At 45.3% G+C, this 27,833-nt stretch overlaps 1 protein-coding gene across 2 annotated transcripts; it reads left to right on the top strand.

Annotated features, from left to right (window-relative positions):
- Positions 1 to 383: 383 nt before the first annotated feature.
- C4H15orf61 (chromosome 4 C15orf61 homolog) lies at positions 384 to 27,612 on the top strand. Of its 2 annotated transcripts, none has more exons than XM_075346069.1 (3): positions 384 to 440; positions 21,837 to 22,175; positions 22,648 to 27,612. In XM_075346069.1, exons 2-3 carry the CDS (start codon positions 21,839 to 21,841, stop codon positions 22,773 to 22,775), a joined length of 465 nt encoding a protein of 154 aa, XP_075202184.1. In that variant the 5' UTR covers positions 384 to 440; positions 21,837 to 21,838; the 3' UTR covers positions 22,776 to 27,612. The 2 variants fall into 2 exon arrangements, with proteins under 2 accessions (XP_075202184.1, XP_075202183.1); XM_075346068.1 differs by lacking the exon at positions 384 to 440 and adding an exon at positions 5,320 to 5,557.
- Positions 27,613 to 27,833: the final 221 nt, after the last annotated feature.

Below are 27,833 nucleotides of genomic sequence, written 5' to 3' on the forward strand. Positions count from 1 at the left end.
TTTTGAGTGTATTTATATTAGGGCTCATCAGTGCATTGTATTTTATTATTGAGATGTGTTATTTTTGTTGTTAAATGTGTAAAAAACTAAATTGCCGAATAAGAAACTGACGAATAAGAAACCAACTTCAGCCCCGTGAATTTCTGCTGCTTTATCACACAAATCCAACCAATAATGACACAAACATGGAGCGTAGGAGAACAGTGTGACCCTCTATACAGAAATCTCGTTGTTCTGCTCAGTAATGTGGAACCAGGAGAGCGCACAGAACCGGCAATCACCGGCAGCACCTGCTGTCTGACCTGACCACACTGCGCAGACTCAGAACACACCGGAGCTCCGGCTTCACCAATCAGGACTAGTTATGACTTTTGTCATGTGACCGTTCACATGGCCATGACGTCATCAGAGGGCATTCCGCGTCTGCTGTGATGAGGCAGGTGAGCGGAGGGACACCGGGAGGTCGCATAGTTCTGTGTGCTGCGATACATAGGCCGAGCAGCACGGCCGGTAACACCGGTGTGAGCGGCGCTGTAATGTAGTGACAGATCTGCAGCACAGTGATGAGAGCGGCCGGTGTGCAGCATTTACACTTTCAGAGCAGAGACCCTGTCACAAATTGTAATACATGACCGCCCCCCCAAAAATAAAAAATGATATGAGAGGACATAGAAGAGGGCAGGCAGAACGGCATATGGGCTACTAGCAGGGCAATAGCTCACGTAATGCACAGTGCCTGCTGCTTTGGAGGTGGATGTGGCCCCTTCCCTCTGTGGTTGCGCCAATCAGTCGTGTAACTACAGTTTAATGGCCCCAGCGCAAAATTTGGATTTGGCTCCTTCCACCACATGTTCGACAGATGTATGGGCCCTTGTAGCGTTCTAAATTATATAAAGACATACAAGTTGCCCCCCTTTTATTATGTAGTAATGTCCCCTATCCTTGTATATCTGTTCCCCCATCCTGGGCCTCTTCCTGGTAAATATGTCCCCCATTCTGGGCCTCTTCCTGGTAAATACATCCCCCATCCTGCACCTCTTCCTGGTAAATATGTCCCCCATTCTGGGCCTCTCCCTGGTAAATATGTCCCCCATCCTGGGCCTCTTCCTAGTAAATATGTCCCCCATCCTGGGCCTCTTCCTAGTAAATATGTCCCCCATCCTGGGCCTCTTCCTAGTAAATATGTCCCCCATCCTGCGCCTCTTCCTGGTAAATATGTCCCCCATTCTGGGCCTCTCCCTGGTAAATATGTCCCCCATCCTGGGCCTTTTCCTAGTAAATATGTCCCCCATCCTGGGCCTCTTCCTAGTAAATATGTCCCCCATCCTGCGCCTCTTCCTGGTAAATATGTCCCCCATTCTGGGCCTCTCCCTGGTAAATATGTCCCCCATCCTGGGCCTTTTCCTAGTAAATATGTCCCCCATCCTGGGCCTCTTCCTAGTAAATATGTCCCCCATCCTGGGCCTCTCCCTGGTAAATATGTCTCCCATCCTGCGCCTCTTCCTGGTATATATGTCCCCCATCCTGGGCCTCTTCCTGGTATATATGTCCCCCATCCTGGGCCTCCTTCTGGTAAATATCTCCCCCCCCATCCTGCACCTCTTCCTGGTAAATATGTTCCCCATCCTGGTAAATACATCCCCCATCCTGCACCTCTTCCTGGTAAATATGTCCCCCATTCTGGGCCTCTCCCTGGTAAATATGTTCCCCATCCTGGTAAATACATCCCCCATCCTGCACCTCTTCCTGGTAAATATGTCCCCCATTCTGGGCCTCTCCCTGGTAAATATGTCCCCCATCCTGGGCCTCTTCCTAGTAAATATGTCCCCCATCCTGGGCCTCTTCCTAGTAAATATGTCCCCCATCCTGCGCCTCTTCCTGGTAAATATGTCCCCCATTCTGGGCCTCTCCCTGGTAAATATGTCCCCCATCCTGGGCCTTTTCCTAGTAAATATGTCCCCCATCCTGGGCCTCTTCCTAGTAAATATGTCCCCCATCCTGCGCCTCTTCCTGGTAAATATGTCCCCCATTCTGGGCCTCTCCCTGGTAAATATGTCCCCCATCCTGGGCCTTTTCCTAGTAAATATGTCCCCCATCCTGGGCCTCTTCCTAGTAAATATGTCCCCCATCCTGGGCCTCTCCCTGGTAAATATGTCTCCCATCCTGCGCCTCTTCCTGGTATATATGTCCCCCATCCTGGGCCTCTTCCTGGTATATATGTCCCCCATCCTGGGCCTCCTTCTGGTAAATATCTCCCCCCCCATCCTGCACCTCTTCCTGGTAAATATGTTCCCCATCCTGGTAAATACATCCCCCATCCTGCACCTCTTCCTGGTAAATATGTCCCCCATTCTGGGCCTCTCCCTGGTAAATATGTTCCCCATCCTGGTAAATACATCCCCCATCCTGCACCTCTTCCTGGTAAATATGTCCCCCATTCTGGGCCTCTCCCTGGTAAATATGTCCCCCATCCTGGGCCTCTTCCTAGTAAATATGTCCCCCATCCTGGGCCTCTTCCTGGTAAATACATCCCCCATCCTGCGCCTCTTCCTGGTAAATATGTCCCCCATTCTGGGCCTCTCCCTGGTAAATATGTCCCCCATCCTGGGCCTTTTCCTAGTAAATACGTCCCCCATCCTGGGCCTCTTCCTGGTAAATACATCCCCCATCCTGCGCCTCTTCCTGGTAAATATGTCCGCCATCCTGGGCCTCTTCCTGGTAAATATGTCCCCCATCCTGGTAAATACATCCCCCATCCTGCGCCTCTTCCTGGTAAATATGTCTCCCATCCTGGGCCTCTTCCTGGTATATATGTCCCCCATCCTGGGCCTCCTTCTGGTAAATGTCCCCCCCCTCAATCCTGCCCCTCTTCCTGGTAAATATGTTCCCCCATCCTGCACCTCTTCCTGGTATATATGTCCCCTATCCTGGGCCGCCTTCTGGTAAATATGTCCCCCATCCTGGGCCTCTTCCTAGTAAATATGTCCCCCATCCTGGGCCTCTCCCTGGTAAATATGTCTCCCATCCTGCGCCTCTTCCTGGTATATATGTCCCCCATCCTGGGCCTCTTGCTGGTATATATGTCCCCCATCCTGGGCCTCCTTCTGGTAAATATGTCCCCCCCATCCTGCACCTCTTCCTGGTATATATGTCCCCCATCCTGGGCCTCCTTCTGGTAAATGTCCCCCCCCAATCCTGCCCCTCTTCCTGGTAAATATGTTCCCCCATCCTGCACCTCTTCCTGGTATATATGTCCCTCATCCTGGGCCTCCTTCTGGTAAATATGTCCCCCATCCTGGGCCTCTTCCTAGTAAATATGTCCCCCATCCTGGGCCTCTCCCTGGTAAATATGTCCCCCATTCTGGGCCTCTCCCTGGTAAATATGTCTCCCATCCTGCGCCTCTTCCTGGTAAATATGTTCCCCCATCCTGCACCTCTTCCTGGTATATATGTCCCCTATCCTGGGCCGCCTTCTGGTAAATATGTCCCCCATCCTGGGCCTCTTCCTAGTAAATATGTCCCCCATCCTGGGCCTCTCCCTGGTAAATATGTCTCCCATCCTGCGCCTCTTCCTGGTATATATGTCCCCCATCCTGGGCCTCTTCCTGGTATATATGTCCCCCATCCTGGGCCTCCTTCTGGTAAATATGTCCCCCCCATCCTGCACCTCTTCCTGGTATATATGTCCCCCATCCTGGGCCTCCTTCTGGTAAATGTCCCCCCCCAATCCTGCCCCTCTTCCTGGTAAATATGTTCCCCCATCCTGCACCTCTTCCTGGTATATATGTCCCTCATCCTGGGCCTCCTTCTGGTAAATATGTCCCCCATCCTGGGCCTCTTCCTAGTAAATATGTCCCCCATCCTGGGCCTCTCCCTGGTAAATATGTCCCCCATTCTGGGCCTCTCCCTGGTAAATATGTCTCCCATCCTGCGCCTCTTCCTGGTATATATGTCCCCCATCCTGGGCCTCTTCCTGGTATATATGTCCCCCATCCTGGGCCTCCTTCTGGTAAATATGTCCCCCATCCTGGGCCTCCTTCTGGTAAATATGTCCCCCCATCCTGGGCCTCCTTCTGGTAAATATGTCCCCCCATCCTGCGCCTCTTCCTGGTAAATATGTTCCCCCATCCTGCTCCTCTTCCTGGTAAATATGTTCCCCCATCCTGCTCCTCTTCCTGGTAAATATGTCCCCCATCCTGGGCCTTTTCCTAGTAAATATGTCCCCCATCCTGGGCCTTTTCCTAGTAAATATGTCCCCCATCCTGGGCCTCTTCCTAGTAAATATGTCCCCCATCCTGGGCCTCTTCCTAGTAAATATGTCCCCCATCCTGGGCCTCTTCCTGGTAAATATGTCCCCCATCCTGGGTCTCTTCCTGGTAAATATGTCCCCCATCCTGGGTCTCTTCCTGGTAAATATGTCCCCCATCCTGGGTCTCTTCCTGGTAAATATGTCCCCCATCCTGGGTCTCTTCCTGGTAAATATGTCCCCCATCCTGGGCCTCTTCCTGGTAAATATGTCCCCCATCCTGGACCTCTTCCTGGTAAATATGTCCCCCATCCTGGACCTCTTCCTGGTAAATATGTCCCCCATCCTGGACCTCCTTCTGGTATATATGTCCCCCATCCTGGGCCTCCTCCTGGTAAATATGTCCCCCATAATAGGCCTCCTCCTGGTATAAATGTCCCCCATCCTGGGCCTCTTCCTGGTAAATATGACCCCCATCCTGGACCTCCTCCTGGTATAAATGTCCCCCATCCTGGGCCTCTTCTTGGTAAATATGCCCCCCACCCTGGGCCTCTTCCTGGTAGATATGGTCCTCAGACACACATTTAGCTGAAGTAGGCACTGGGGTCGACTGGCCCACTCCACGCCAGGTCACATTTTGAAGTTGTGTCTGGAAGTGTATTGGGGCGTGATGATGCACTTACAGCTTCTCAGCCTCACACTGTATTTCCTGCCAGCAGCGGCCTCTTCTGGCTGATTTATAGGTGGTTTGCTCTGATACACCATCGCTACCCTATCAATCAGCCATAGGAGGGTACCGCTAGGTAGGAAATACAGTGTGAGGCTGAGAAGCTGTATGTGGATCATCACACCCCAATACACTTCCAGACACATCTTCAGCAGTGCGTGGCGGTCATAAAGGGATGGATTGGCTTATTACTTGGCTGCACAATCATATTACTTGTTCCGGGGAGGGTAAAGGTTTCTGACAGGTTCCCTTTTTGCCTCTAGGCTCCACCAATGCTGTTTTTTGGGGGGGGTTTATAATTACGTCTTATCCACAGATCTTTCATGTTTGTTACAGAACAGGATGAGGAAAGAAGTTGCTTCTAACTAGTAGAAAAGATCGCAGCACTGCATGTCACATCAAAATAAGTGACCAGAAGCGCGTGCAGTGTTTCATCCTGTAAGAAGCTCCATGCTCCAATGGCTCAATGAGGACAAATACAGAACAGCCCACAGCGCTCACTGCTCACATCCGCCTGCCAGAGCTTAAAAATAGCTGATCACTGCGGCATCAGACAATCACCGGTCTGATAATAATGTCCTATGGTAATTGGTCATCAATATCATAAGTCCAGACGACCTAAAAAAACAAACAGTTTAAACCCTTTCACAACCTTGGACATACTGGTACGTCTAAGGTCGTGTCCCTCCCTTTGTTACATCGAGCCTGCATGTTTCTGATCAGCTGATGTGCCCCTGACAGGCAGGGATCCACTTATCGGAGATCCATCTGTGGCTATTAACTAGTTAATTCCCACAGTCAATCTCTGACATCGGGATTTAATGTGCATTGGTGGGGAAATGCCCGATGCATCAAAATGTAAAATAAACTAATCTGATCGGAAAAGAGCGTAATGAGAAAAAAAAAAGAAAACTCCAGAATTATGTATTTTTGGTCTCCACAACATTGCAATACAAGGCAGTAATAGGCGATAAAAGCATAACATCTACACCGAGATGGGATCGGTAAAAACGTCAGCTTAGGGCGCCAAAAATAAGCCGTCACTCATCCCCCAATCCCAATAAATGAGAATGTTACGGGTCTCGGAAAATGGCACCAAAAGCCCAATTCTTTTTTTGACAAATTTCTGTTTGTTTTCTTTCACCATCTAAATAAAAAAATATACATGTTTGATATCTAGAAACTCGGACTGACCTGGGGAATCATATTTCCAGGTTATTTTTACCATATAGTGAACATGATAAATAACACCCCCCCCCCCAAAAAAAAAAAACATTGTGGAATTGTACTTTTCTGAAATTTCACCGCACTTGTATTTTTTTCCTATTTTTCAGTACAATACAGTGGGAAAACAAGTATTTACTCAGCCACCAATTGTGCAAGTTCTCCCACTTATAGAGATGAGAGCCCTGTAATTGACATCATAGGTAGACCACAATTATGAGAGACAAAATGAGAAAACAAATCCAGAAAATCACCTTGTCTGATTCGGCAAGATCTTTTTGCAAATTATGGTGGAAAATAAGTATTTGGTCAATAACAAAAGTTCATCTCAATTTTTTGTCATACAGTGGAACCTCGGTTTACGAGCATTTCGCTACACGAGCAAAGCTTGCTGTAAATTTGCAACTCAGTTTATGAGCAAGCTTTGCTGTACGAGCAAATACTCACCGCACACACTTCCGGTTCCGTACTTTCACCGCGCTCTGACCCGCTCTTGCAGTCCACACAAACACGCACATACACACACAAACACGCACGCACATATTATGCTCACCTTACCTTCCGTTCCATCGCCAGCCTCATGGTTCTTGTAGTTCGCCGCTACAGGATGTGTATTGGGTAACCATCGCGATGATGGAGGAACTTCCGCTGTCATCCACTACTCAAAGGCAGCGCGCTGACCAATCAGAGACAAGCAGCTCCTGCTTTTGATGCCAGCGCTCTGGGAGCGGAGGCTCTGGCATCGGTCATGATGGTTACCTGATACACATCATGTACTGGCGAACTGCAAGAACCAGGAGTCCGGCTATGGAACGGAAAGTAAGGTGAGCATAATAGGTGTGTGTGTATGTGTGTTTGTGCATGTTTGGAATGGCACAATAGGGGACCAGAATGGGACATTGAACAAGTTGTGGAACGAATTGTCTGAGCCTGCCTTATTTCCTATGGGAAATTTTTGCTTTGCTAGACGAGTAACTTTATTTATAAGCACACTCCCAGAACGGATTGTTCTCGTAAACCAAGGTTCCACTGTATATCTTTTCTTGGCAATGACAGAGGTTATACGTTTTCTGTAAGTCTTCACAAGGTTGGCACACACTGTTGGTGGTATATTGGCCCATTCCTCCATGCAGATCTCCTCTAGAGCAATGATGTTTTGTTCCTGTCACTGGGCAACACGGACTTTCAACTCCCTTCAAAAGTTGTCTATGGGGTTGAGATCTGGAGCCTGGCTAAGCCACTCCAGGATCTGCATACAGTACAGACTAAAAGTTTGGACACACCTTGTCATTCAAGAGTTTTCTTTATTTTCATGACTCTGAAAATTGTAGATTCACATTGAAGGCATCAAAACTATGAATTAACACATGTGGAATGAAATACTTAAGAAAAAAGTGTGAAGCAACTGAAAATATGTCTTATATTCTAGGTTCTTCAAAGTAGCCACCTTTTGCTTTCATTACTGCTTTGCACACTCTTGGCATTCTCTTGATGAGCTTCAAGAGGTAGTCACCGGAAATGGTTTTCCAACAGTCTTGAAGGAGTTCCCAGAGATGCTTAGCACTTGTTGGCCCTTTCGCCTTTACTCTGCGGTCCAGCTCACCCCAAACCATCTCGATTGGGTTCAGGTTCAGGCTACTTTGAAGAACCTAAAATATAAGATTGCAGCACTTGCTCCAATCCCCCTACCACCATTTTTAAGTATTGGATTCTGGTCCCCATTGACTTATATGGGGACCGGCATCCGGCCAGATAACTGGGATCAATTCCTGGCCAAAGCCGATCCCGGATATCTGCGCGTTCGCCCTTCACTAATCATGATATACATTGCCAAAAAGTAAAAAAAAAAATACACAGTACACAAGCATGATTTAAGCATTAGATTGTCTTTTGACTATACAGATCCTTTAGGGATATTTCAGGATTGTAAAAAAATGTTAACAACTAAATAGCTTCCCTTTCCAGCATCATTCTTAGTTACTCTTTTTCAGTCTTCGATTACTTGGCTGCTGCGAAAATGTCCTTTCTACCTACCTGATTGTTGGTTGTCTCATTAGTCTTAGGCGGGCTTTGCACGTTGCGACATCGCTAGCTGATGCTGCGATGTCGCATGCGATAGTCCCCGCCCCCGTCGCAGGTACGATATCTTGTGATAGCTAGCGTAGTGAAAATAATCGCTACGCCAGCTTCACATTCACTCACCTGCCCTGCGACCGTCGCTCTGGCCAGCGACCCGCCTCCTTCCTAAGGGGGCGGGTCGTGCGGCGTCATAGCGACGTCACACGGCAGGCGGCCAATAGCGGCGGAGGGGTGGAGATGAGCAGGATGTAAACATCCCGCCCACCTCCTTCCTTCTCATTGCAGCTGGGAGGCAGGTAGGTGATGTTCCTCGCTCCTGCGGCTTCATACACAGCGATCTGTGCTGCCGCAGGAACGAGGAACTACATCGTATCTGTCGCTGCAGCGAAATTATGGAAATGTCGGAGACTACACCGATGATACGATAATGACGCTTTTGCGCTCGTTAATTGTATCATCTAGGATTTACACACTTCGATGTCGTAAGTGACGCTGGATGTGCGTCACTTTCGATTTGACCCCACCGACATCGCACGTGCGATGTTGCAACGTGCAAAGCCGCCCTTAGGGTAAGTTCACACAGTGCGTTTTTCACGGCGTTTTTGCGCATTTTTCGGGTGCGTTTTTGGCCTCAATACTGCATGACTTTGCTTCCCTAGCAAAGTCTATGAGTTCATTTTTGCTGTTCGCACACAACTTTTTTTTTAAGCTGCCTTTTTGAGCTTAAAAAGAAAATGGACATGTCAATTCTTTCCTGCGTTTTTCTGCGTTTTCCCCCCATGCAATGCATTGGAAAAACGCAAAAAAACGCAGAGATCAAAAACGCAGCAAAACGCACCAAATCGCGGTAAAAACACATGCGTTTTTTTGCCGCGGGTGCGTTTTTGTACGTTTTAGCGGCCAAAAACGCAACGTCAAAAAAACTCAGTGTGTGCACATAGCCTTATGCTGTACGTCACTGAGACCTCTGATTGACTGCAGCGGTCATGTGGGTAGGCGGACGTATCATCGCTACATCCAAATAAATACAGGCTACGTGCACACGCTGAGTATTTGGTGGCAGAAATATCTGCACCAAATCTGCATCTCCTTGCAAAAGAAATGCTCAGTTTTGCCTCACATTTTTGCCGCTTTTTCAGTGCATATGTTACAAAATGCTACAAAAACACTGAAATAATTGACATGCTGCAGATTATTTTCTGCACCAAATCTGCAAGGAAAAAAAAGCAACATGTGCACAATTCAGGATTCTCATTGACTTTGCTAGCATCAGGATTTCAATGCAGTTTTAACAAATTGCACTAAAAAAAACTGATAAAAATGCAGTGTGCACACAGCCTTATAGGGCGCCTGAGACTGTAAAGGTGGGGCTGTGTGTAACAGGTGACTATAAGCACTTTTGTTAACATGCACCATTACTTTTTGGCCAAATTTTGAAGACTGTAGAAAACCCCTTTGCCTAAGCTTTAATTCACAGGGTGCCCACCAGCAGTTGCATTCGCTTGTTTCTCAGCTATTATGCCTCATGTTGCCTTTAGGGGTACTTTGCACGCTGCGACATCGCTAGCCGATGATAGCGATGCCGAGCGCGATAGTCCCCGCCCTTGTCGCACATGCGATATCTTGTGATAGCTGCCGTAGCGAACATCCTAAGGGAGCGGGTCGTGCGGCGTCACAGCGACTTCACACGGCAGGCGGCCAATAGAAGCGGAGGGGCGGAGATGAGCGGGACGTAAACATCCCGTCCACCTCCTTCCTTCCTCATTGCAGGCGGGACGCAGGTAAGGAGATGTTCCTCGCTCCTGCGGCTTCATACACAGCGATGTGTGCTGCTGCAGGAACGAGGAACAACATCGTACTTATCGCTACAGCGAAATTATGAAAATGACCGACACTACACAGATCACCGATTTACGACGCTTTTGCGATCATTTATCATTGCTTCTAGGCTTTATACGTTGCGACGTCGTTACTGGCGCCGGATGTGTGTCACTTTCGATTTGACCCAGACGACATCGCAGTAGCAATGTCGCAACGTGCAAAGTACCCCTTATTCTATAGAAAAGACATCCTCGCTTTCTAAGCAATTTGCTGCCGTATAGTATCATCGGGCCAATACATCCCTCTAAAGTGGAGAATGCGCACCGACTCATGAAGGCGACCAATCTGAAGGCCACAATTTCTACTTTTTTCCAAAGCCTGAATGCCAAAATTCTGCTATAGTTGGAAGGGATAAACTAGTTATTTCAATATTATAGATAATACTAGTATTATATTGTTCTCCACCGTTACACATCTGCATCTAGTATTGGTGTGGAGTCTCGGTAGAGTTAGTGTTGGTTGCAACTCTGCTGTTCTAGTCTAGGTTTGTGCTGTTTCCATTAGGCCTTATTCAGACGTCCGTATGGCACATACATATGGCATAGGGTTTTTTCTCACAATTCCACACATACCCATTATAATCTATGGTGCTATTCACATGTCTGTGTTTTAACAAGGACCCTGTGTCCGTGAAAAACACAGAGACATTTCCATTTTTTCGTCAGCACAGATGACAAGGGCCAACACAAGTCTATGGGTCTGTGAAAAACACGTACAGCACACGGCTGGCATCAGTGTATGTGTGCTGTATGTAACTAACACTGCAATGTATAGGATAAGCTTTGTAATTTATTGCTTTCTATAACCATCCGTGAAACCCCTAATGACACTGATGGTAAGAATGGCCACACGGACTGTTCACTGATGACATCCGTCCCATTTTTTTCACAAACATGATTAAGCCCTTCACAACCTTTGATGTATATTTATGTGAAAGGTTGTGCCCCTGCCTTTGATGTGGGTTCGAATGCTGACATGGCCTCTTTCCCTGCACATGACAGCTAATCTTATCAGCTGACATGTGCCTCTAACATCCATTGGTGGATTGTAGAACCGCCTGTGGCTGTTAACCAGTTAAATCCTGCTGTCAGTCTCGGACAGTGGGATTTAACATATGCCGGCTGGGAGTACACAATTCCCCGCTTCCACCAGCACTTCTATGATGTGATTGCTGGGCACCGATGGGTTCTCTTGACAGCCGGGGATCAGCTGATGACCCTTATCTCTGTCATGACAAACATCCTGTGAACACTGGCTGTGAGCCGGCATTCATAGGAAGTCATCATTTCTGCTGTACAGAGTGATGCTGCTGCACTGCTCTGTATAGCACAAGTAATCGGACAATCGCAGCTTCAAGTCCCCTAAGGAGACTAGGAAATTCAATAAAAAGTGTGGATTTTTTTTTTTTTTTTAAAATAAACTATGAAGTAGATGGAAGAAAAGGGTTAAACCATGCTGCCAGAAAATCACTGGAGATAGAGACTAAAACATCTGATTTTATTGTTCTACGCGTTTCGGAGGTCTAACTTTTTCTTCAGGAACAAAATCAATAATTTGTTCCTGAAGAAGGAGTTATAGAGCTCTGAAACGCGTAGAACAATAAAATCAGATGTTTTACTCTCCATCTCCAGTGATCTTCTTCTGGCAGCGCAGTTTAACCCTCTTCTACCATCTAATTCATCGCTATCATCCTGGGATCTGCAGCAGCCATCCTTATTATGTGGTTTTAGTGGTTTGTGTCTTTAACACACCCACACCAGGTTAGTGCACCTTTTTTAAATCCTTTTTGGTACCACCGGATAAGACACCATTTGCGTCCCCCCTTCTTTGTCTTTTCAGTTTTTTTAAGTTTGAAAAAAATACAAAAGTTCTAATCCCCGCCGTTTTGAAAAGAAAGCAATTATAAAAAGTACACATTTGTATCGCTGTGTTCAGAAATATCCAATCTATCAAAATATAAAATAAATTAATCTGGTTGGTAAATAGCATAATGGTAAAAAAAATAATAAAAATGACAGAATTACAATAATAAGCGAACAAAACATCACATCTACTCAAAAATGGTATCCGTACAAACGTCAGTTTAGGGCACAAACAATTAGCCGTCACTGGGCCTCAGGTTCCAAAAAATAAAAATGTTATAGTTCTCGGAAAATGGCGCCAAAAGCAACATTTTTTTTATTTATTTTTTTTAAACAAATCATGTTTTTTCACCACTTAAATGAAAATAAAACTTTACATGTTTGGTATCTACATACACAAGCATGGTAAATAAAAAAAAAAATTTTTTTTTGCAATTTCAACCCACTTGGAATTTTGTTCCCTTTTTCAATGCACTATATGGTAAAATTAATGGTTTCATTCAAATTACAACTCGTCATGCAAAAAAAAAAAGTCTTCATTCGGCTGTATTGACGGAAATATAAAAAAAGTTATGGCTCTTCAAAAAAAAGGAGAAAAAAATGGAAACAAAATGATGGAAAATGGCAAGGTAAGGAATGGGTTAAACACTGATGCGTGAACGAGGCCTAGTATAGAGTATTAAAGGGAACCTGTCACCAGGTTTTTCCCTTATGAGCTGCGGCTACCACCACTGAGCCCTTATATACAGCATTCTAGAAAGCTGTATATAAGAGCCCAGGCCGCTCTGTATAATGTAAAAAACACCTTTATAATACTCACCTAGAGGGCGGTCCGGTCTAATGGGTGTTGCTGGACTTGGTCTGGCGCCTCCTCCATCTTGTGCGATCGTTGTCCTTCTTCTGAAGCCTGGGTGCATGACGCACCCTTCGTAATCCACACAGGCCCACATTGCTGTCCTGCTCAGACACACTGTGATATGCCCTGCTCAGGGCAGATTTACCCACGTCAGGAGGTAGGCAGGATTATTGGCATGGGGAGCAGTGAATGTTCATTTTGGATTAGCCGGCAGCTGACGTCGGCATGGAACTAGGGGCATGTGGCAGTGACGTCATGCTCTGCCTGTCGCTTACACACCGAAGTCCGTTGCCGGCATCAGAAGAGGACTTCACACATTGGGGGCGCGGGGGGAAGGTAAGTAGAATCTTTGGTTTGTGTGTGTGTTCGTTAAAAAAACGGCCTAACTGGAGCCATGTACACCAGGATGGTCCCATAATGAGGGACATACAGTATATATCAGGATGAGCGACATATAAACCAGGATGGACCACATATACATATATTACAGTAGAGACCAAAAGTTTGGACACACCTTCTCACTCAAAGAGTTTTCTTTATTTTTATGACTCTAAAAATTGTGGATTCACATTGAAGACATCAAAACTATGAATGAAAACATGTGGAATGAAATACTTATAAAAGTGTGTGAAACAGCTGAAAATATGTCTTATATTCTAGATTCTTCAAAGTAGCCACCTTTTGCTTTGATTAATGCTTTGCACGCTCTTGGCATTCTCTTGATGAGCTTTAAGAGGTAGTCACCGGAAATGGTTTTCCAACAGTCTTGAAGGAGTTCCCAGAGATACTTAGTACTTGTTGCCCCTTTTGCCTTCACTCTGCGGTTCAACTCACCCCCAAATCATCTCGATTGAGTTCAGGTCTGGTGACTGTGGAGGCCAGGTCATCTGGCGTAGCACCCCATCACTCTCCTTCTTAGTCAAATAGCCCTTACACAGCCTGGAGGTGTGTTTGGGGTCATTGTCCTGTTGACAAATAAATTATGGTCCAACTAAACACAAACCGGATGGAATAGCATGCCGCTGCAAGATGCTGTGGTAGCCATGCTGGTTCTGTATGCCTTCAATTTTGAATAAATCCCCAACAGTGTCAGCAGCAAAGCACCCCACACCGTCACATCTCCTCCTCCATGCTTCACGGGGGGAATGAGGCATGTAGAGTCCATCCGTTCACCTTGTCTACAAAGACACGGTGGTTGGATCCAAAGATCTCAAATTTAGACTCATCAGACCAAAGCACAGATTTCCACTGGTCTAATGTCCATTCCTTGTGTTCTTTAGCCCAAACAAGTCTCTTCTGCTTTTTGACGGTCCTTAGCAGTGGTTTCCTAGCAGCTATTTTACCATGAAGGCTGCTGCACAAAGTCTCCTCTTAATAGTTGTTCTAGAGATGAGAAGGTGTGTCCAAACTTTTGGTCTGTACTGTGTGTGTGTATATATATATATATATATATATATATATATATATATATATATATATATATATATATATATATATATATATATATAAAAAATCTCTCGACGGAGAACATACAGTGGGAAAAATAAGTATTTTGCAAGTTTCCCCTCCTACATAGAATGGAGAGGTCTGTATTTTGTATGGTACACTTCAGCTGTGACAGACGGAATAAAAAAAAAACCCAGAAAATCACAGTGTGGGTCTTGCGGGGGTGTAATCAGGATGTCATCAGAGTTCATTGAGAACTACAATGACCTCCTGGATGTCACTGCACATACACTGGTTGCTGGATACTCACCTGTCCCCGGCGGTGCTGTCCCTGATGCTGTCACCGCCGTGCTCCAACGTCCAGGTCCGAGGTGCAGTGACTAATCAATGATATAATGAGCGGTGGTAAGAAGCAGGAGGCAGCAGAGTCGAAGACAACAGTGCTGGATACAGGTAAATATAGAAAATCTTTTTATTTCAAAGACCCGTGTTTTCTCCGGTATGTTATTGAATGTTCTCAGTGAGAGGAACAAAATTATAATCTTGTGATCTTGCTTTGTAACATCACTTTATTTTAGTTAGCCGTTATAAGGTATCACAAGATTATAATTTTGTTCCTCTCACTGAGAACATTCAATAATTTTTCAACTGGCTAACACGGTACCAAAATCTTTTTCACTTCTCCGGTATATGTCACACTGATGTCACACGTATGCAAACACAGATGTCACATGTGTGAAACATGTGTGACACACGTATGACCATACCGATGCGTGTAGCTTGTACTTGATTAAACACGGATGTCTGAAAGGGGCCTTAAGATGCCCTAATACTCTGCACTCATTACCTGTATTAATTGCAACTGTTTGAACTTATTACCTGTATAAAAGACACCTGTCCACACAATCAATCACACTCCAAGCTCTCCACCATGACCAAGACTAAAGAGCTGTTTAAGGACACCAGAGACAAAATTGTAGACCTTCACAAAGCTGGGATGGACTCCAGGACAATAGGCAAGCAGCTTGGTAAGAAGGCAACAACTGATGGCGCAATTATTAGAAAATGGAAGAAAAACAAGATGACTGTCAATCTTACTCAATCTGGGGTTCCATGCAAGATCTCGCTTCGTGGGGTAAGATGATTCCGAGAAAAGTCAGGAATCAGCTCAGAACTACCCAGGAGGATCTGGTCACTGACCTGAAGAGAGGTGGACCACAGTCTCAAAGATTACCGTTAGTAATACAGTAGGCTGTCATGGATTAAAATCCTGTAGGGCGCGCAAGGTCCCGATGCTCACGCCAGCACATATCCAGGCCCGTTTGAAGTTCGCCAGTGACCATCTGAATGATCCAGAGGAGCCATGGGAGAAGGTGATGTGGTCAGATCAAAGAAAAATAGAACTTTATGGTATCAGTTCCACTCTCCATGTCTGGAGGAAGAACACGTATGAGTACAATCTCAAGAATTCTGTTCCAAACATAAAGCATGGGGTTGGAAACAATACTTTGGCGTTTCTTTTCTGTAAAGGGGATAGAGCGACTGCACTGTATTGAAGGGAGGATGGCTGTGGGTCATGTATCATGAGATATTGGCCAACAACCTCCTTCCCTCAGTTAGAGCATTGAAGATGGGTTGTGGCTGGGTCTTCCCGCAAGAAAATCACCCGAAATACACAGCCAAGGAAACTAAGGAGTTGCTCCATAAAAAGCATTTCAAGGTCCTGGAGTGGCCTAGCCAGTCTCCAGACCTGAATACAATAGAAAATCTTTGGAGAGAGCTGAAACTCAATGTTGCCCAGTGACAGCCTCGGAACCTGAATGATCTGGAAAAGGAGTGTGCCCAAATCCCTGCTGCAGTGTGTGCAAACATGGTCAAGAATTACAGGAAACGTCTGAGCTCTGTAATTACAAATAAAGGTTACTGTACCAAATATTAAGTTATGTTTTTCTATTGTATCAAATATTTATTTATGCAATAAAATGCAATTATTTATTTAAAAATCATGCAATGTAATTTTTGGGGTGATTCTGTCTGTCACAATCCTCTCCATTCTTTGTAGGTGGGAAAATGTGTATAATAGGCATGGTAACATATACTATTTTCCCCACTGTATATGGCAAGATGGGAGACATATATACCAGGAGGGAAAACATATATACCATGGATGGAGGACATAAACACCAGGATGGGGACATATATACCGGGATGTAGGACAATTACATCAAGATGGAGACATATCCCTGGAAGAGGCCCAGGACAGGGAACATAAGTAGAGAATTGTCGAACATTACCCCAATAACAGTGTCATCAGGGGGTCCCCCCAGTAACAGTGTCAGCAGCAGATTCCCCCCCATAACAGTGCGTCATGACCTTTTTTGCTCCTGTAAAACCTAGGTGCGTCTTATAGTCCATAAAATATGGTGTACTGGGATATTTAATTGACCTTGCTCCTTGTTTAGGATATCAATATTGTTTTTTAACTATTTAAGTGCCTAACTTCTCATATATGTATATTGGTCTATATCTCATGCTTTTGGGGAAACTATGGTTTTAATAATTTTTAATTTGAGAGCTTTGTGTCAATAAAATATAATTTTGCATTTATAGGTGTGCACCTGTTTCTGTATAGCTTTCTTTATTTTTGTTATCCAGTGTACAGTGGTAGCACCCTATCCTTTATTCAGATATTTGTCTGTGCATCTTTAAAGTACCACTCCAGCATTTATTTTTTTTTTCAGCGCTGGAGTGGTGGTTTAAATCTAAGCCCCTGCCCCTTGTTATAAACTCACCTTTCTCTGTCTTGCCCACAGGTAAAGCAAACAGATATGGGCTGGGAAGGGCCAATAACCATGGGTCTTCCCAGCCTGATAATACCAGCCTCCAGCTGTCTGCTTTACCTTGACTGGTTATCAAAATAGAAGGGAGCCCACACCATTTGTATTTATTTTTTTTTAAATTATTTAAATAAATAATTCCCTAATAATTGATTCCCTATCGACATTTGTTTACAGGGCAATTGTCCTGGTGTTACCCCCATTTTGCTACCTTTTGCAGATCCCTAGCCCTTACCACATCCATTTTATAGCACCAAAGTTCGGGTTCCAATTGACTTATATGGGGTCCGGGGTCAAGTTCTTGTCCTGAACCGAACTTTTAACTAAAGTCTGGGCAAACCTGACGAAATATAACATTGACAGGTCTGCTCATCCCTAATCCTTGCTATTCCTGTTGAAGAGATGTAATCTGTAAGATTCACTGAGCTGAGCCTTCGCCTCCTGATAATTAATCAGCTCCGTGTTTATTTACTGCAGTAAAATGGCAGGTGTTGGGATTTATTAATCATAGCCAGGCACAAACAAGGCCGCCCTCACCTCCATAATTAACAGAGCAGGAGCCTTCTCTTTGTGTGCTAATAAAGAGAAGTGGAGACAGTTAGCAACTTTCATGTCTTAACAAAGCCAGCTAATGAGCAGCAAAGGCTTCTTTCTATTATTTCCTGCGCTGTCGGAGCTGCTTATAGCCTGCTCTTCTGCAGACGCCGAACCCGACCTCCCCAGGAATAGCATTCAGAGGATTGTTCCTTTATATAAACTGGTACATGAACCTAATCTGGGCAGGTGGTGGTGTCCAGAGGAAAAGCTGAACCGGTCAGCATCGTGGTACCTACCGGTAAATATATGTACATCAGTGATTTTGATTCCTGAAGAAGGAGTTGTATAGACTCTGAAACGTGTTGAATAATAACATCACTAAGATTAATACCCCAGAGTGATTTCTTCATCCATACGGCAGCGCGCTTTAACCCTTTCTTCTGCTCTACGTTTACCAATTTTTGGGAGGATGTAATGCTTTGATTGCCTGATATTGCATTTTAATGCAATGTTTGCAATGTTGTGGTAACCAAAAAAAATGTAATTCTGGCCTTTTGATTTTTTTTTTTGCGACCCCCCCCCCCCCCTTTTCTGATTAGATTAATTGATTTTATATTTTGATAGATTGAGCAATGCCCAATGTGGTGATAGCAAATACAGTATGTGTATTTTTTAGTGTTATATTTTCAATGAGGGGAAAAGGGGGTGATTGGAACTTTTTAGGTTTTTTAAGTTTTTTTTTCATATTTTTATAAACATATTTTTTATTTATTTTACTACTCCCCTTAGTGTCCCATGATCATGTCATGACCGTCAGCGGCGGTGGGGAATTACGTGATCCCCACCGGCATGTGTTAGATTGCTCTGTAAAACTCTTGACAGCGTGGTCTAACTAGTTAACAGGCATGGGTGGACTGCCGATCCACCCACGCCTCTTAGCTGCATATGTCGGCTGATCAGACGTGTGCGAGGAATAATGCAAGCTCGTTGAGCGAGCCTACATTAAATTGGCAGACGTGATCAATGACACGTTATATTATAGCTCCATGGAATTGATGGCGCTATAATAATAACATATAGGTACAGGTGCATCTCAGTAAATTAAAATATCATTAAAAAGTTAATTTATTTCACTAATTCAATACAAAAAGGGAAACGCATATATTATATAGAGTCATTACACACAGAGTGATCTATTTCACGTGTTTATATGTCATTATCTATTATATAAGACCAACTGAAAAATTATTTTAAACTCAGAAATGTTGGCGCCTACTGAAAAGTCTGTACAGTAAATGCCTCAGTACTTGGTCGAGGCTTCTTTTACATCAATGCGGCGTGGCATGGAGGCGATCAGCCTGGGGCACTGCTGAGGTGTTATGGAAGCCCAGGTTGCTTTGATAGCAGCTTTCAGCTCGTCTGCATTGTTGGGTCTGGTGTCTCTCCCCAAACCATCACTGATTGTGGAAACTTCACACTAGACCTCTAGCAGCTTGGATTGTGACCTCTCCACTCTTCCTCCAGACTCTGGGACTTTGATTTCCAAATGAAATGCAAAATTTACTTTCATCTGAACACAACACCTTGGACCACTCAGTAACAGTCCAGTTCTTTTCTCCTTGGCCCAGGTAAGACGCTTCTGGCGTCTGTTGGTCATGAGTGGCTTAACAAAAGGAATGCGACAGTTGTAGCCCATGTCCTGGATACGTCTGTGTGTGGTGGTGGCTCTTGAAGCACTGACTCCAGCAGCAGTCCACTCCTTGTGAATCTCCCCCAAATATTTGAATGGTCTTTTCTTACCAATCATATCAAGACTGTGGTTATCCCAGTTGCTTGAGCACCTTTTTCTACCACACTTTTTCCTTTCACCCAACTTTCCATTAATATGTTTGGATACAGCACTCTGTGAACAGCCATCTTCTTTAGCAATGACTTTTTGTGGCTTACCCTCCTTGTGGAGTGTGTCAGTGACTACTTTTTCGACATCTGTCAACTCCGCAGTCTTCCCCATGATTGTATAGTCTACTGAACCAGACTAAGGGACCATTTTAAATGCTTTGGAAGCCTTTGCAGGTGTTTTGTGTTAATTATTCTAATTTTCTGAGATAATGACTTTTGCGTTTTCATTGGCTGTAAGCCATAATCATCCACATTAACAGAAATAAACACTTGAAATAGATCGCACCGTGTGTTATGACTCTATATAATATGTGTTTCACTTTTTGTATTGAATCACTGAAATAAATTAACTTTTTGAAGATATTCTAATTTATTGAGAAGCACTTGTATGTCATTGGTTGTTAAGGGGTTAAAGTTGATATCAGCCCTATAAGCTCACCTCTTGAGTCTGATTTATACACCTGCCCCCCTCTCCATGATGCATTTTTATGTCCTGTGGAGGAGAGGTCATATGGATTTTATATTATGCTACTACTGTATGATATGCTATATATTAATAAGTGATGGGATCTGAGCCAGACATTACAGCTGATGTGTGGTGCTGCACTTCTTTGCACATTTGGGTGGCCAGGGAAGGCTGTGTCAAAAAAAACAGATCAAATAAGACACAGCTACCGTACATTGGTGACGCATTCTTTTCATTCTCCGGATCTATGGGACCGTAGAGGTCGGACGCCCACTTATTGCTTTGTAGTGTTGGGGTGCTTGAATCAAATCTGACCAAGGACCATATTTGCATAGTTTGTATGTTGTCGCCATGTTTGTGTGGGTTTCCTCCAAGTTCTTCCTATGAATTTGACTATAACGTGTTCATAGTAAAGAATGTAAATTGTGAGCCCCATTGGGGACAATGATTAATGTATATGGTACAAATATTGGCAGAATATGTTGGTGCTATAGATCAAAAGAGGAAATAAATAAGCAAAGGGAACTATCTGACCGTTATCGTGGTAGTTATAAACTAATCCATCACCAGGTTTTTGCTACCTCATCTGAGAGCAGCATAATGTAGGAAAAGAGATCCTGATTCCAGCGATGTCACTTAAAGGGAACCTGTCAGCAGATTTGGTGACTATAAGCTGCGGCCACCACCAGTGGGCTCTTTTATATACTGCATTCTAGAATACTGTATGTAAAACACTTTTTTAATATTCACATAGGGGGCGGTCCGGTCCGATGGGTGTTGCTGTTCTCCAATCCGGTGCCTCCTCTCCGCGGCAATCGCCGTCTTCCTTCTGAGGCCCATGTGCTTGACACGTCCTACGTCATCCACACAAACCGGCATTGTGGTTCTGTGCAGGCGCATTTTCATCTGCCCTACTCAGGGCAGATCAAAGTATTGTAGTGCGCATGCGGTCTTTAATCTTTCCTTGCGCATGCGCACTACAATACTTTGATCTGACCTCAGCAGGGCAGAGAGAAGTGCGCCTGTGCAGGACCGCAATGTCGGCCTGTGTGGATGATGTAGATGTGTCATCCACACTGGGCTATGTAGAAGGAGGACAGAGATCGCAGCAGAGAGGAGGCACCGGATTGGAGAACAGCAACACCCATCGGACCAGACCGACCCCCTAGGTGAGTATAATAAAAGTGTTTTTTACATTATATAGAGCCGTCTGGGCTCTTATATACAGTGTTCTGGAATGCTGTAAATAAGAGTTCTGTGGTGGTGGCCGCAGCTTATAGTCGCCAAATCTGATGACCGGTTCCCTTTCATTTATTGGGTGAAGCAGTTGAAACACAATGAGTTTTTAGATGTAGCATGTAGAAGAGCTCAGAAAGCTATCCCCACTGGCACCACAGCGTTCTGTGTACACTGTACACTGACAGTAAGCTGCTAATCAGTGCTGGGGATGTGGTTGGAATAGGATTCACGTGGGGACTAGCCCAGCAGTGATCATCTCCTGCTGATAAAACACTCATTGCATTAAGACAACAACCCACAGTCTAATAAGTGACATATCCCTGAATTAAGTGTCTCGGCTCCTACCTCATGCTGCCCTCAGATTACATAGCAAATACTTGCTGACACATTCCCTTTAATAATGTAATCATCATCTGCTGTTTTTGGCTTGCTAACAAATGATAAAAGTGAATAAAGTGAAAAGTAATGTTCCCATGTTTTCCATTTTTGGCCAGAGGTCTATGCACTGAATATTCACTTACACTTTGTGTCTTGCAGACATGCTTTTGGGGAAAAAAGCCCACGACACATTGCTACGCATCCTTCTCCTCCCTGCTGTGTCCTTCAGACATCCTCGTCCTAATGCCTCTGAGGTTCTGACCCAGCACCTTCTGCAGCGGGATCTGCCACATTGGACTTCTTTTTGTGTCAAGTACAGCACGGTTAATAATGACCAGTTTGGCTTATCAAACTTCAACTGGGAAGTGAATGGCACAAATTACCATATCCTCCGAACGGGCTGCTTCCCATTCATTAAGTATCACTGTTCCCGTGCTGCCCCCCAGGACCTGCATCTTCACAACCACTTCTTTACCACGTTAAAAGCCATAAATCTAGGTAAGTGATGGAGAGATGCTGTAATTACACCCCACACACTCCATCCTGCCTCCCACCCAAGGCTTATTAAATATTTAGCTTTATAAAGGCCATCAATTGTCTTTTCAAACAGAATATGTGGAGCGTGGCTTCCTGTGGCTGCTTATCCATATGGCTGGGATTAATTACTTTGCTTTATTATCGCAGCTTATTAAAATCTCCCTTGCTGCCGTTGGTTAGAACAGCCCATTATGTTAGCGGGTTATTATGGGTTTCATATTAATCGCATTATTATCTCTCTGGCTGCCTTTCATTAGTAAAGCTGCAGAATGCTTCTAACATAAATAAATAAAATAAAGTTGTCCGTTCATTGTGAGCACAATAATGGGGAAGCGTGAGATGATGGGATGAGGATGCGGAGCGGTGCATGGTAAGGTAATGACCGTGCCTCTATCCTCCACTCTCTTTGATTGGATCTGTGTCTGCTCGGCAGGGATCCCCACTCTGATGTACGGCCTGGGATCCTGGCTGTTTGCCCGCGTTACCGAGACTGTTCCTACCAGCCGTGGACCGGTGACCATCTACTTTCTGATCGAGGAGGACAAAGATGCCATGTTCTGACACCAAGACAATCTTCTGACTTGACTTTTTTCTTCCACCAGTTCATTCATTGTTATTACTGGCGTCCCTATGCGTACCATTTCTCAGATTCTGGTTGTATAGCGTGGATGTTTTATATAATGTATTACTTACAAATGTACCATATATATTTTTGGGTTAGATTTGCACTGGCAGAAGGGATTACATAAAGCCAAGTATACGCCTCGGTGTTCATGATTTTATGCATATACACGGTTCTTGTAAATGTTCCCTTCATCTGCACATGGTGGACATAGCCACGCTATTAGATTTGCAAATTCCGTATTTTTTCAGTTTATAAGACGCACCCCAAATTATAAGACGCACCCCAAATTTAGAGGTGGAAAATAGGAAAAAATAATTTTTAATGTTAAAATGAGGGTCCGTCTTATAATCCTAGTGTGTATTTATCCTAATGCCCACCAGGAGAAGCGGTGGTGGAGCAGCTCAGGAAGGTCACAGGAGGCAGGGTCAGTAATGCTGTGGGCTCAGAGGAGGGGGTGTTGTATCTCAGGAGAAGCAGTGGATGGAGGGTCGGCGATACTGCGTCCTTGGGGGTGTCGCGGCGGCAGGCGCCATTGATCTACCGGCATGCTGTGGGGGTGTCACTGCAGAGGAGGGTCACAGGACTGGGTGTCGCTGCGGTGGCGGGCGCCTAATCTGATTGCAGGCTCCATTGAATCTCCCACAGTTGACGCAATGGACTTCAAGAAAGTGGCCGTGGAGGGGTGCATGCACAGAAAGGCCTCCACGGCCATTTGATTGAAGTCCATCGCATCAATCTGCGCACACGTCGCCTCCGCAGCCATTTTTTTAAGTTCATCCCATCAACCACTGGCGATTCAATTAGAGCGTGCAGTCAGACACCTTCAGAATCGCCAGCCCTGATTCCTATGACTCCGCTCCACCACCGCCCCAGTAAGCCATATCCGCATTGTAAGAAACCCCCCCATTTTACTCCCAGTTTTGGGGGGGAAAAGTGCGTCTTACAATCCGGAAAATAAGGTATAAACTATTGAGTCACGGCTAGTGAGATTACTGAAGTATTAGACACTGTGGGACTCGTGTATAAACAGTAAGGCACACATAACTCTTCTAAGGTGAGATGGAAATAAAATAAATGATTACTATATTTAGTGGCTGTAAAAAGAGTGCACTGATTTTCTTTTTCTAAAACGTGTCTGGTAGGGGAAACTCAAACCGATATCATTGAAGGCTATGGCCATACGGCAACTTTGGCAAAATGCCAATCACAAGTTTTCATTTCATCATAGTTACGAATGTGGTTGTTTTGGCTCTCGTGGCACCACCATGGCAAAAATTCCAACCAGTTGGCTTTTTGGCTGCAGAACACAAGCAGCTATTCCAGCTCTGATATCATTGATTGCAGCACAGAAAATGTCCTAAATTGCATGTGGCTCCTAGCCAAATTACACCCCAATGATATTTGCACACATTTTCACATCCGGGAGAACCCACCGTGTTTTCCAAGAGGACGGAAAAATGTGTCATGTGGCATCTTTTTTCCATTTTTTTACTTTGTTTACTGAGCACTAGCTCTGTCGTTTTTGACCAGGAGTGGGTTTTATTGTAGTGTTTTTTCCATAGGTTTTTGGGTTTCTGGTTGCCTTCTTTACTAAAGTTTTACTGAAGACTCAACATGTTGTGGATTTCAAAAATACACCGCAGGTGAGCCTATGCGGGGTAAAAAAAAATGCACAGTGAGGGTATGTGCCCACGATCAGTATTTGCAGCATTTTGGATGCAGCATGCTTCAGGTGCTTCCAAAGCGCAGCGTTGTACAGTACAAGCACAGTGGATGGATTTCTAGAAATCCCATGCCCACTATGCTTCTTTTTTGTGCAGCAAACACTGACCTGCGGTGCGGCTTCCCAGACAGCAGCATGTGAATTGTTTGCTGCGGATTTGCATGCACCCTCCGTAGAGAGAAGACAAGCAGGAGACTGCATCGCACCGAACCCTGATCATTCAGCTGCGGTCTCCTGCGGAGGAGACTTGTGGCCCCGCCGGTCAGGACTCGCTGCGTTCTGAATGCAGCGAGTCCTGATCATGGGCACATAGCCTTAGCATGAGGTTTCTATTAATCCCATCTTGTTTGCTGTAAGTGTAAGATGCTGCGTTTTTTTTGTAGGAAAAATACGTAGTGTCAAAAACTCATTGTTGGCACTTAAGGCTATGTTCACATTTCCGTTTTTTTGCATCAGTCACCTGCGTTGCTTGACGCTTGTGACTGATGTGTTGTACAACGGGTGACAAGAAATGGAATTGATTATCATGAGAAAGTGGATTCCGTTGGTGAAATGATTTCAGTATAAACACGAGGGAGAGTGTTACGGGGGGCTGTCTGATAATAAAACCCAAAGGAATATCAGACAGTCAGGGTCCACCGTGCAAAGACTCTGCTGCAGACTATGGCAGAGGATAAGGGGTATATAAGTGTGCTACTGTAATTAGTAATAGCACAAGTGCAGAGTGCAATACCTCTTAAACTCACAGAGGAATATAATTAGGAAATAAAGCAATCCCTCCCTTACTTGGAGGGTGTGTGGTATGGTCTCTGTTAATGGTCACAGAGACAAAAGCAGTGAGTGTGAAATGGCACCTACCTAGGTTCGTTCCTCTAGCTGTGACAGGAGACGGACAGCAGCGTAAGCCGCACAAAGCTCCTACCTGCGTTCGCTCCACTAGTGTGCGAGGACACGAACCACTAGATATGGCACCTGCCTGGGTCCGCTCCACTAGTGGTGCAAAAGAGACGGACAGCAGCATAAGCCGCATAAAGCTCCTACCTATGTTCGCTCCCCTAGTGTGCGAGGATACGAACAACTGCCAGACGCAGTATAAGGAACGTTACCCTACCGGCAACGTCCACCTACGAGTAGAATCACAAGGCCCAGCCGGACCATGTGCCTCAGGCACCTGCCTATGTCCGCTCCACTAAGATGTAAAGATACGGACCGCAGCCGAAGCTGTAAGGTATAAGAACGCTACCCTGCCGGTAGCGCTCACCTAGCATAGACAGAGAGATGCCTAGAGGGATGTGCACAGAGCGTCTACTCTCATGCATGAACCAAGAGGACTGAGCGCCGGGCGGCGTGCGTCAGGGTCTTATATAGACTTTGTGCCTCATCCAAGGTGGAGGACACCAGAGCCAATCCGCTGCCAGAACAACAGGAATGACGTCACGCTGGCCTATCACCGAGCAAAGCGTCACAAGCACATGACCAGCGACCAATCGGCATAGAAGGTGTCAGAGACATGTGACCACGTGTCACAAGCACATGACCAGCGGCCAATCAGCTTAGAAGCTGTCAGAGACAGGTGACCTCGTGTCAGCGATGATGTCACCCGCACATGTGCAATGGCTCCAAGATAGGACTTAGTCTCCAGTGCTCGCACATGTGCAGTAGCAAGAAATCCGAACATAGTCTCCAGTGCTCGCACATGTGCAGTAGCAAGAAATCCGAACATAGTCTCCAGTGCCACAGCAACCGTAACAGAGAGAGAGAATGATCAGCTGATCGCGCTCAAAAGCAGGCCAATCAGCTGATCGCTCTCAAAAGCAGGCCGATCAGCTGATCGCTCTCAAAAGCAGGCCGATCAGCTGATCGCTCTCAAAAGCAGGCCGATCAGCTGATCGCTCTCAAAAGCAGGCCGATCAGCTGATCGCTCTCAAAAGCAGGCCGATCAGCTGATCGCTCTCAAAAGCAGGCCGATCAGCTGATCGCTCTCAAAAGCAGGCCGATCAGCTGATCGCTCTCAAAAGCAGGCCGATCAGCTGATCGCTCTCAAAAGCAGGCCGATCAGCTGATCGCTCTCAAAAGCAGGCCGATCAGCTGATCGCTCTCAAAAGCAGGCCGATCAGCTGATCGCTCTCAAAAGCAGGCCGATCAGCTGATCGCTCTCAAAAGCAGGTCGATCAGCTGATCGCTCTCAAAAGCAGGTCGATCAGCTGATAACTCTCACAAGCAGGCCGATCAGCTGATCACTCTCAAAAGCAGGCCGATCAGCTGATCACTCTCACAAGCAGGCCGATCAGCTGATCACTCTCACAAGCAGGCCGATCAGCTGATCACTCTCAAAAGCAGGCCGATCAGCTGATCACTCTCAAAAGCCGGCCGCCTGGCGATCAGCTGATCGTTCCTGCCGCTGGAACTGAATTTACAATCCATCATGGTTTTTTACTGTGCGCATGCTCACAGTAAAAAAACGATCCGCCGCACACAAAAAACGTTAGATTGTGTGTTCCTACCACCTGATGGTCAGTCCATAAACGACTGATCTGTCACGCGGTGGATGCAACGCAGGGCCATCAGTCACAATCTATCGTTAATAGAAGTCTATGGGGAAAAAACGGATTCCTGCAAAATATTTTGCAGGATACCGTAATTCCTCAAGGCGACGGATTGTGACTGATGCAAAAAGACGGAAGTGTGAACATAGCCTAACCTAAATGGGCTGTGTTGTTTAGACATGTTGTATTCCTTACAGCTATAGTGAAGAACCTCCGGTAGATTTTGTTTAAAATGACCGATTTTACCGACAGTGAATGACTGATGTCAAATACAGTTAGGTCCAGAAATATTTGGACAGTGACACTATTTTCGCGAGTTGGGCTCTGCATGCCACCACATTGGATTTGAAATGAAATCTCTACAACAGAATTCAAGTGCAGATTGTAATGTTTAATTTGAAGGTTTGAACAAAAATATCTGATAGAAACTGTAGGAATTGTACACATTTCTTTACAAACACTCCACATTTTAGGAGGTCAAAAGTAATTGGACAAATAAACCAAACCCAAACAAAATATTTTTATTTTCAATATTTTGTTGCGAATCCTTTGGAGGCAATCACTGCCTTAAGTCTGGAACCCATGGACATCACCAAACGCTGGGTTTCCTCCTTCTTAATGCTTTGCCAGGACTTTACAGCCGCAGCCTTCAGGTCTTGCTTGTTTGTGGGTCTTTCCGTCTTAAGTCTGGATTTGAGCAAGTGAAATGCATGCTCAATTGGGTT

Source organism: Anomaloglossus baeobatrachus, chromosome 4 (genome assembly GCF_048569485.1).
Source record: "Anomaloglossus baeobatrachus isolate aAnoBae1 chromosome 4, aAnoBae1.hap1, whole genome shotgun sequence".
Taxonomy (NCBI): Eukaryota; Metazoa; Chordata; class Amphibia; order Anura; family Aromobatidae; genus Anomaloglossus; species Anomaloglossus baeobatrachus.